Source organism: Marmota flaviventris, chromosome 6 (assembly GCF_047511675.1).
Source record: "Marmota flaviventris isolate mMarFla1 chromosome 6, mMarFla1.hap1, whole genome shotgun sequence".
Lineage (NCBI taxonomy): Eukaryota > Metazoa > Chordata > Mammalia > Rodentia > Sciuridae > Marmota > Marmota flaviventris.
The window spans coordinates 52,735,712-52,747,384 of record NC_092503.1 but is presented as its reverse complement, the minus strand read 5'-3'; the positions used below and the strand labels follow the sequence as shown (position 1 = coordinate 52,747,384).

Sequence of the window (11,673 nt, the reverse complement as noted above, 5' to 3'; positions counted from 1 at the left end):
TTATCGGAGCTTAAAGTTCTATTAGTGATATTTCACATTTTGCTTTTTAGTTACTACATGAGTACTCATCACCCTTTCAACCTTTTTGATATCCTGTGTTCCCTAAATACCTTACTCCAGGTACACACGAGCGTGTACATCAAGCTGAGGGGCTAAGTCATTTTAAGTATTATTTCAATTTCTGGGAAAGAACCAGAGCTAGGTAACCAAGGCAACAAAACGCGATCTGACCCAAGATGGCCGCTAGGGGCGGGGCAGCCTCCGGAAGTATCGTCACTACGGTTTCCGGTTCCGCTTGCTAGGTTGCACGCGCCCGCTTGGTGTAACCGTGCGACTTCTCCCTTTCTCGAGTCTGGGGCTGTGGTAGTCATGGATGCCTTGGATCGAGTTATGTAAGTGCGTTGGGACACTGCCTGGGGAATGTTGGGGAGAGGGTGCCCTGTGAGGAGAGCGATATTGCCTGTGCTGCCATCTCTCCTTTGGTGACCGCTCCCGTTAACGCGCTTTGCCTGCGGTGCCTGGATGGGTCTTCTCGGCTGGGAGATTGAGAGAGGGAAACCCGCAACTGGGAGCGGCAGGGTGAGAGGAGGGACGGAGACGTTGCCGCTTTTATTCCAATCTCTTAAAAATGTCCTGACTTCTGAATTGTGAGGGAGATGGTAGAGGAAGGGGTTAAGAGCCCAGGCCTCAGAACCTGACAGGTCTAGGTGACTACCCGGGCGCATGCGTAAGGCTTTGAAACTTTTGCCATTAAACCTAGAACTCAGTTCACTCTAAAATAGTGATCATAATTCGTGCTTTATAGAGCTGTGAGTTTGGCGAATGTACCTACAGCTTTTGCTACAGCACGTGGAAAATGTTCATTGGCATTTTCTTTTCCTTCCAGCTTTGCACGCTTGTTATCTTGGAGTTATCCTATAGTGATGTTTATTTTAAATTCGTACAAAAAATATGTATTGAGCTCCTAAATATTTCTACTCTGATTAGCAGTGGTTTTCTTGGGCCTTGCCGAGGTTAATGTGTATTCTAAGTGATTGTTTCTTTTTAGTCGTTAATTCAGAGATTTTGCAACCTACTATACCGTTAGGTGTTGGGACTATAAAGATGAGTGTGACTAATTTTCAGTGTAATAGAGGGACAAACAGCTAATAAAACATGTAAAAGTGTTTTTTGGTATTCGTTGCTGGTTCGTGAGAAGTAATAAACCACATAGAATGTAGAGCGCATACCATTTTTTTGCCATAAAGTCATTGCATATTTTTTCTCTTTCGTTTTTGTACTGAGGATTGAACCCAGGGAAGCTTAAACAGTGAGTCACATCCCCAGCCTTTTTTATGTTTTGAGACAGGGTCTCGCCAAGTTGCTCAGGGTCTTTGCTAATTGCTTGAGGCTAGCCTTGAACTAGCAAGCCTCCTGCCTCAGCCTCCTTAATCACTGGGATTAAAGGCATTACATCACCGTGCCTGGCTCACACTACATATTTCTTGATTTGATTTAGTAAATAATGTGTATTTTTATTAACCAGTAAATGAGTAAAAACTTTATATTGACATTTATCTGGAGAGGAAATTCTAAACTGTTTTTTTTTAATCCAGGGGTGGGACTAAACCCAGGACCCAGTGTATGGTAGGCCAGATAAGCTACTCTCCGCTGAGCTGCATCCCCAGCCACTCCACTACAACTTTATAAATAGAGATTCATGGACTGTGATCCAACAATTCTGGAGATTGAGAGAGAAGGATTATAAATTTGAGGTCCAGCCACAGCTATTTAGCAAGAACCTCAGCAACCTTTTTTTTTTTTTTTCAAAATAAAAAGGACTGTGGCTCAGTAATAAACTGCTTCTGGGTTCAGTTCCCACTACCAAATATAAAAAAGGATTCATTCATCATACAGCTCCTGGAAATTTTATTCTCTTAGTCTCCTGAGAACTGTTTAGAGATGAAAAGTAATACATGAAAGAATAAGCCTTCGCATAGTTTTAAACAACAATAACAACAAAAAGCAAACCTTTTCTAATCTTGTATTGAACTTTTTGTTTGTAAGCCTGGTCTTACTATGTTGCCCAGGTTGGTCTCTAATTCCTGGGCTTTATTGATCCCACTGATTTAACCTTATTAGTTCTACATGGGAATTTAAAGTTGTGTGTATTCTGTATTTCTTTTCCTTCCTGTAGTATTCATAGGGCCAAAGAAGGAGGGTCATGGTTATTTAAGAGAGGATGAATTCTTTAAGTAGATGGCTTAGAACTGTTTGAAAAGCAAGATGCTTGCCTATAATGTTCACCATTAGAGGAGGCAAAGGTGACACGCTTTTTTGAAAAGAAATGTATAAAAACATGGTACTCCCAGGCTGGGATTATAGTTTAGTAGTAAAGTACCTGGCATGAACTAGGCTCTGGGTTTAGTCCTTCATACCACACACATACACACACACACAAAAAAAAACACAAAACAAAACATGGTAATTCTATTTTCACACCATGAAGTCAGAATAATAATTTATTTTCCCTTCTTTGTTTCTTAGGTAATTGTCTTAGATGAGTTTTTAAATCTAGCTCATTGTGAAGTTGGGCCTTATTACTAGCTGCATGACCTTAGGAAGATTACTTATCAAGTCTTTGCTTTATCTATAAAGTGAAGATCATAAGTGTACTGTCTCTTAGGGTTGTGGTGAAAATTAAGTCTTAATATCCAAGATTACTCTTTGGTAGTTATTAGACTTTCTCAGCAGTGATATTGGAGTGAGATAATATATACTTCCTGGTAGGTACTTGGTCTTAAATCTGGAAGAAAAGATAAGCAATACCTATATTAGTAAATAATATCTATATTTAGTAGATATCCTATATTTAATAAATATCCACAGGTTGATCAGCAGTTGATATACAATTCTTTGTGTTAGTGTACAGGGTACAGTTTGTCTATTTTAAATTTGGTGGGGGGGAATAAAAATAATGTCTACTTGAGCCCTTTATTTGCTTATTTATTTTTAATTGAGTTGGGGTATTGCTGTGTTGTCCTGGCTGGCCTCAAATAGCAATCCTCCTGCCTATGATTATAGGTGTACACCATCACATCTGTCTGGTTCTTTATTTTTTTTTTTTAATTAAAAAGAAAAAAGGAAGCTGGGCCCAGTGGCACACACTTGTAATCCCAGCAGCTCAGGAAGCTGAGGCAGGAGGATCGCAAATTCAAAGGCAACTTCAGCAACTTAGGCCCTAAGCAACTTAGCAAGACCCTACTCAAAATAAAAAGGACTGGGGATATTACTCAATGGTTAAGTGCCCCTGGGTTCAATTCCCAGTGCCAAAAATAATCAAATAAAAAATAAAAAGATGGGCTGAGGCTGTAGCACAGTGGCAGAACGCTTGCCTAGCAATGTGTGAGGCACCGGTTCGATCCTCAGCACCAATAAAAAATAAATTAATAAACAAAGATATTGTGTGTCCCTCTACAATTAAAAAAAATAAAGATTTAGAAAACAACAATAATAAATGAATGCTGCAACTTGGGGATATAGCTCAGTTGGTAGAGTGCTTGCTTTGCATGCACAAGGCCCTGGGTTCAATCCCCAGCACCGCAAAAAAAAAAAAGAAGAAGAAGAATAAGAATACTAGGAATATTAAAATGAAAGCTTTTTTAAGAAAACCAAAAGCTAACAAAACGCTTGTTTAATAGTGATAGAGTGTCTTTTTCTAATAAAATGTGAGATGTTAATGTTGGAATCCTAACTGATAAATATGTGAATGTAATGTCTCCTTGATTTTTTAGAATTTTCTCCTTGTTAAAGTCTTGATTTTGCAATGTGAGGAAAATGTTTGCATTGTTATGAATTATGCTTTTCTTAACAGAAAACCCAAAACGAAAAGGGCCAAGAGATTCCTTGAGAAGAGAGAACCAAAGCTCAGTGAAAATATTAAAAATGCCATGCTGATTAAAGGGGGAAATGCAAATGCAATAGTGACACAAGTACTTAAAGATATGGTATGTATATATACTTAATGTTTAAGTACTACTGAAGTCATTTTAGAAGCTTTCAGCATACTGGTTTGGGCTGCTGGAGAAATGGTAAGGTTACCTTAAGATCTACTAGCCTTGGGCTGGGGATGTGGTTCAGAGGTAGAGCGCTTGCCTAGCATGTGTGAGGCACTGGGTTCGATCCTCAACACCACATTAAAAAAAAAGTAAAATAAAGGTCTCTTGTCCACCTTCAACTAAAAACAAACAAATAAATAAACATTTAAATAAATAAATAAAATAAAAAGATCTACTAGCCTTCGAGAAGATCTGAAATTAGAGGTTATTTTTCTTCCCACCTCACTGACTACTGGTTTTCCTTAAAGCAGGTAAATTAAACTAGTTTTAATTACAGAATTTGATACATTTTAGGAATGTATCTCAGCTCTACTTTTTTTTTTTTCCCCACCCCACTGCCTTAGAAATGGAATCTGGGATCTTATACATGGTAGACAAAGAGCACTGTATCACTGAGCTACATCTCCAGCCCTTTTAGGAACACATTTAATTTGCAAAGTGAAGTAACTGAATATCACTATGTATTTATTCATTTAACAATGCCATTTACTGTCCTGAGTACTGGGAATAATAGAAAAACATAGCATCTCCTTTTAGTGAGCTTAAAGTATTAAGAATTAAATGCTGTGCTGGAGGTATGCAGAGGGTAGAATGGGACATAGTTCACATCACTTAGGGGGACCCACAAAAAAATGGGCTTCCTGAAAATAACATGTAAGCTTCATTTTGAAGGAGCATTTGGAGCAAGAGGATAGAAAGAAGGGCTTTCAAGCTGAGGAAGAATCTTGGGCAAAAGTGCACGTGAAGGAGCATTTAGAGCACTGCAAATAATTGAGCTGGCTAAAGGAGATGTACTATGTGAAGCCAGAAGAGTCAGAAGTCATATGTTAATATGGAATTTGAATTTTATTCCAAAAGTCCTGTGGAGTCATTGGCAAATTTTAAGTGAAAGAGTTGATCAGTTCATTTTCTTGACTTGATTAGAAAAGCCAGAGAGCAAATGTGGGCAACCACGTTGTTGCTGTTAGCCTGGTAAAGAGAACCTGGAGTCTGGTGATGGTAAAATGAAAACAAGGATTGATCAGAAAATAGATGTTGAGGGCAGAATAGTTTGGGCATTAGTGAGAAGTACAACTTCCCAGCTTTTTGGCCTGTGTGCCTGCTGGGCAGTAATGGTGATTAGAGACTGTAAAAGGTGGGGCAGGTTCACTATTTAAGTTAGGTCCCAAACTCAAGTTTGGGACCTAATTTACATAGTGAAGATATAAAACTTTTTCCTACTTCTATACCTGGTGCCTAGTCCAGAGTCTAGGCATATTGGGTGCTCAGTGAGTATTTAATCAATGAATGGGGCATAATGTGTGGAGATACTTGTAGATAGTTGAGTATCAAAGTCTGAGTATAGCTGATAGATTCTTTGAGTTAAATCAAGTAAAATAGTTGAACATGTTTTTGAAATTGACTGAACTCTTTATGCTTATTAAATACAGTCAATTCAGATATCTAAATACCTAATTTGTACTCATCCTTTTTTGAAATGTTTCTAAATCTCATTGTTTTGTTAGGACACTATTCTGTCAACCGAATGATCCCTACATATTTAAACAAGCTCTAATAGGTATAATCTGCATCACACATTATTACAGTAGTTAACATTCATAACAATGACTGTGTTGTCAAAAAAAAGGTAGTAATGTTCATTACTCTGAGACAGGGAAACATTGGATAAGAAGAATCCTCCAGAGTTTTGGTATTTGAGAAGGTATATTTCACTGGTGAGTCTTTTCATGCCAGGCAAGTGCCCTACCATTGAGCTATATCCCCAATCCACAAGAGTTTTTCTATTTACTAGCTCTTATAGTTGATGAATGATCATTTCCTTTTATTTTTCATTGTTTTCTCTCACTGACTCCTTTTTCTAATACAAGGCAATGCTTTACATATTTGCTATTCTTTTTGGTAGAGCAGTACTGGTGGTCATACAGATAATAAGTGATTATTAATGAATCAGTGGAAAGAAGTGGGAAAACAAAGAAGAGGGCTGGGTAGCAGCAATTTTTTGTTTTGTTTTCTTTTGTTTTTTTGGTACTGGGGATTGAACCCAGGGATGCTTAACCACTGAGCGACATCCCCAGGCCTTTTTTATTTTTTATTTTAAAACAGGGTCTCACTGAGTTGCTTAGGCTGGCTTTGAACTTGTAATCCTTATGTCTCAGTCTCCTGAGTTGTTGGGATTACAGGTGTGTATCAAGCACTTGGCAGCAGCAATTTTTTTAAGGGCTGTGTTTAAACCCAGCGTAGGGCCAATGATGTAGCCTAGTGGTAGAGCACTTGCCTAGTGTGCATAAGTGCCAAAGTTTAATTCTCAGCACTGCAAAATAAATGAAATAAACTCTGGCTAGTATTCTAATTGTCATCATTGTGACTTTTGCTGAGTTCTTGTATCTCCAAAGTCATTTCGATTGTAAGTGCTTTCAGATAGGATTTAGTTTTCTGTTATCTTTTGCTCTTCTTTCTAATCTAGGTTATTTGCTTAGAGAGAATGGACTAGGTAGAGTTTAAAGAAATGAAGGGAATTATTTTAAGTTGGATAGACTATTGAAAGGGTATGGATACTTTGAAATAGGAAAAATCTAGTCTAAGAATATTAAGTTTATGTTACAAATTATTGTATGTGATCAAAAGGGAGCCAAACAAAAGACATCAGAACAGGATTCAGTGACTAGAGAAGTCTTGTAGAATGCATGTATTGCTTTATTGTTATTTCTGCTTTTCAGAATGTTTTGTTTTAAAAGCTATAAATTATGTTTTACAGTATGCACTGAAAAAACCATATGGCGTTCTATATAAAAAGTAAGTCATGATTTTTAAAAATTTTATTTTAAATTATTTTGTTTTATTATAAAAGTAACAACCACTTTATAAAAGATTTGGAAGGGAAATTGTGTGTGTGTGTGTGTGTGTGTGTGTGTGTGTGTGTGTGTAAAAAGACCATGTTGTTCCAGCTGAGCATGGTGGCCCACAACTGTAATCCCAGTGATTTGTGAAGCTGAGGCAGGAGGATTACAAGTTTGAGGCCAGCCCCAGCAATTTAGCAAGGCTCTAAGTGATTAAATGATTTAGCAGCAAGATCCTGTCTCAAAATAAAAAGGGTTGGGGATGCTGCTCAGTGGTAAAGTACCTCTGGATTCAGAGATAGTAGTAGGTTAAAGTGGTGTTTGCTGGGTTTCTCCACTATAACTCCCTTTGTAGTTAGTAAATATTTGGAAGAGATACTTTGAGACTAAGTAAAGTCTGTGCAAATAGGGTTATCTGTCATTGTTTGTTGGAGACTAGTTTCAGGACTCCTTTTGGATATTGAAGTCTGGATATTCAGATCCCTTATGTATAAAATGGTGTGGGTTTTGCTTGGAACCTACATATATCCTCCCATAAACTTTAAATGATCTCTAAGTTATTTATGATACCTAAAACAATGTAAATACCACGTACATGGTTGTTATGATATACTGTTTAGGGAATCATTTTCTTTCTTTTTTTCATTACTAGGGCCCTGAGCTGCCTCCCCAGGCACCCCCTTTTTTTTCTTTCATGTTTTTTATTTTGAGACAGGATTTTGCTAAGTTATTGAGGGCCTTTCTTAAATTGCTGAGCCTGGCCTTGGACTTTCAGTCCTCCTGTCTCAGCCTCTTGAGTTACTGGGATTACAAGTGTGGGACACTGCCATTTCCTTCTTAGAATAATCTTAGCCTTAAAAGTTCTATGACTAACTCACAGGTCTCAGCGGAAATTGTCATGTTATACTCTTTATGGTAACACCATACCCTATTTTATTTTTGTTATAATAATTATTACTTTTTGAATGTATTTATTTTTCTACTAGAATAGCTCCATGAAAGAAAGTACCTTATTTGATGTAGTATTATAGCATCCCTAAATCCTGGAACACTGCCTGTCATATAATAGACACTAAATAAATATTTGAATGGATATCTTTCTGTTTTTTATTATTTATTTATTTTTGGTATTAGGGTTTGAACCCAAGGGCACTTAACCACTGAGCCACCTCCTCAGCCCTTTTTATTTTTTATTTTGAGATAGGGTCTTACTAAGTTATTTAAGGCCTTGCTAAGTTTCTGAGGCTGGCTTTGAATTTGTGGTCCTCCTGCCTCAGCCTCCTGATTGCTGGTGTGCCACCATGCCCAGATTTCTGTTTTTTAAATCATCTTAATAAAAATTATCTTTTATATATTAATTGAATTTACTTATCAAGATTATTAAATTTGGGGTTACTTTTTTAATATTCTTAGGAAAAATATTACAAGACCATTTGAGGATCAGACATCACTGGTAAGTACAAGAATCTTTCTGATTTAAGAGAACATGTAAGTGATTATTCAAGACTGATATTATAACCCTAATTAAAAATTAAGTCATCCTGGGCTGGGGATATAGCTCAGTTGGTAGAGTGCCTGCTTTGCATGCACAAGGCCCTGGGTTCCATCCCTAGCACCACCAAAAAAAAAAAAAAAAGGAAGATAATTTTGATATGGGAGGGGTAAGACCTTTATTGTTTCAAAAATATAACTATAGCTGAGCACAGTGGTGCACACCTGTAATCTCAGCTACCGAAGAGGCTACAGCAGGAGTATTGCAAGTTTGAAACCAGCTTCAATCCCAATAATAGGAATGCAGATTGTGTGTGTGTGTGTGTGTGTGTGTGTGTGTGTGTGTCTCTATAATTTCCGTTCCTACAAATCTTACTATTTATTTATTATTTTATGGGTGGGTCTCTCTATGTTGCTCAGACTCGCTTTCAACTCTTGACTTCAAGCTATTTTGCTTCAGTCTCCTAAGATGTTTTATTTCACTTTTGCTAGTAAATGTATTATTCATTGCTTACAAGTATATTGATAGAAATTTTTATAGATTGAATTACATTTTAAGCACATAATTGTCAAATGAAAGCTTGTTTCAGATCCTCTCTCTCTCTCTCTCTTTTTTTTTTGTACCAGAGACACTTAACCACTGAGCCATATCTCAGCCCTGCGACTTCCTTCCCACTCCCACCCCCAACCCCTGTTTGGTTTTTTTTGAGATCTATAGGATCTTGCTAAGTTGCTCAGGGCCTCACTGAGTTGCTGAAGCTGGGTTTTGAACTCAGGACCTCCTGTCTCAGCTTCCTGAGCTAGAATTGGATTATAGGCGTGTGCCATTGCACCTGGCTAGATCTTTTTTTTTTCCCCCTGTGTGGTTAAGAGACTTTCTCTAGCAGTATGTTTTGATTTGTTGCCTTTTTATTTTTTAGGTATTATAGGCTTTCCTTTGTGGTTACCAAATTATAGTTTTGTGTTTTGTTTTTGCAGTACTGGAGTGTTCTACCACTGAACTATATTCCCGGTCCTTTTTTATTTATTTAATTTATTTATTTCCTTTTTTTTTTTTTTTTTTGTAGTTGTAGATGGACAGCATGCCTTTATTGTATTTGTGTATTTTTTTTATGCAGTGCTCAGGATTGAACCCAGTGCCTCCCATGTGGAAGGCAAGCGGTCTGCCACTGAGCTACAGCCCCAGCCCCTAGTCCTTTAATTTTTTTATCCTGAGCCAGGGTCTTGCTCAGTTGTTGAGGCTGGCTCTGAATTTGCAGTTGTCCCGCCTCAGTTTCCCAAGTGGCTGGGATTACACGTGTGTGCCACCATGCCTGGCCATAAAATTGTTTTAATTTTTTATATTTTTGGGTTAGGGGTTGAAGCCAGGGGTGTCTAACTACTGAGCTACATGCCCAATCCTTTTATTTTCTTTTGAGACAGGGTCTCGATAAGTTGCTTAGGGCCTCACTGAGTTGCTGAGGCTGGCTTCAAACTTGTGATCCTCCTAGCTTAGCCTGCCAAGCCACTGGGATTTCAGGTGGGTGCCACCATGCCTGGCTATAAGAATGTTTTTGAAAACATTTTAAGAAAACCATTTCCATTGGTTTAAAAAATATTTTTTAAATACCTTCTTGTATCAGACATTGTGCATAGTTTACTCACATATGACATCTCATAAAGCCCTTGCATGTTTTTACAAGAGGTTTCATTGTCTTTGATGATAAAATTCTCAAAAAGGTTAATTTGTGCCTGGTATAGTGGTGCACACTTGTAATCCCAGCAGCTTAAGAGGTCAAGGAAGGAGAATTGCAAGTTCAGGACCAGCCTTGGCAACTTAGCGAGACCTTGTCTCAAAACTAAAATAGATAAGTAAAAAGAGCCAGGGATGTGGCTCAGTGGTTAAGCACCTCTGGGTTCAATCCTCAGTACAAAAGAAAAAAAACAAAGATTAATTTGTTTAGATGACATACTAAGCGGCATACCCTTAATTCTTGGACTTTGTGATTCTATGTCTTTCACTCTAGGAGTGGATAAGCGGGTGGAACTTTTTGTTTCATTTGTTTCTACTTAGGTACTGAATTTAAATAGTAACCAAATTAGGTACCCATATCTTATAACCAGTGAAGAAAAGTTGAGGATTGTGGCTGTTTCATCTATTCTTTAAATTTTTTAAAATTGATTTTGGAGGCCGTTTTACTGATTTTTGGACTAGAACAAATCAGATCTAATTTTTGTGCTAAGATTGGTGCTCTCAATAAATTCAGTCAGTATTTGGGATATATAGAGAGTATAGGCATAGTAGAAAAGAATCTGTATAGGACTGAAACTCCATACATATATTTTCACTCCTCTCCATTCTGTAATGGAAGCCAGCACTTCTGAGAGCCAAACAGAGAAATAGCTCTTACATTGAATTATCAGTCCTGTCTGTGTACACAACATTGAACCTGTTGTCATTGGAGACATGGAGTTTTTAGGGCCAGATCCTTCTATACTTGCAGTTTGCAATAAAAAGTGCAGTGTACCTTGTAAACTCATGGATCCAATTGTAAACATCCCCAAAACAGCATGCTGATAAATTCATATAAGTATCCTATATGTTAAGATGTGCATTGATGATAGTAATTTTTTCTTTTTTTTTGGTGGGAGGTAGGTACTGGGGATTGAACTCAGAGGCACTCAACCACTGAGCCACATCCCCAGCCCTATTTTGTATTTTATTTAGAGACAGGGTCTCACTGAGTTGCTTAGTGCCTCACTGTTGCTGAGGCTGGCTTTGAAGTCAGCCTCCTGAGCTTGCTGGTATTAAAGGTGTGCACTACTGACCCTGGCCATAAATGAATATTTTTCCTGTGCATATTTTTGTTTAGTTCATAAAGTCTTTATTAACTCCCACTGAAAAGAAGTGATATACTTTAAGTTCAGAGGTAAGATTCTCAAGGTTCTTATTTTTTATTTGCTTTTATAGGAATTCTTTTCAAAGAAGTCAGATTGTTCTTTATTTATGTTTGGCTCCCATAACAAGAAGCGGCCAAATAACCTAGTAATAGGTAAGTATGATTTACTTTTTTTTTTTTTTAATTAATTTTTTTTTGTGTGTGGAACCAGGGATTGAATCCAGGGGTGCTTTACCACTGAAGTACACCTCAAAAGCCTTGTTATTTTTTATTTTGAGACAAGAGTTTACTAAGATGTTCAGGCTAACCAGGAATTAACTCTTGAATGGCTAGGATTACAGGCTTGCACCATCAAACCCTAGTTTATTT

The 11,673-nt window shown here is 37.5% G+C and overlaps 1 protein-coding gene across 1 annotated transcript in view; it reads left to right on the top strand.

Moving 5' to 3' along the window:
* The first annotated feature begins 294 nt into the window (after positions 1 to 294).
* Positions 295 to 11,673, top strand: part of Rpf2 (ribosome production factor 2 homolog) — a 30,992-nt gene continuing 19,613 nt past the window's right edge. The window contains exons 1-5 of the mRNA XM_027928147.2: positions 295 to 392; positions 3,854 to 3,986; positions 6,853 to 6,890; positions 8,348 to 8,387; positions 11,376 to 11,457. Of these exons, the coding sequence (XP_027783948.1) occupies positions 370 to 392; positions 3,854 to 3,986; positions 6,853 to 6,890; positions 8,348 to 8,387; positions 11,376 to 11,457 (316 nt within the window). The 5' untranslated portion in view covers positions 295 to 369. The remainder of the gene's footprint in view (positions 393 to 3,853; positions 3,987 to 6,852; positions 6,891 to 8,347; positions 8,388 to 11,375; positions 11,458 to 11,673) is intronic.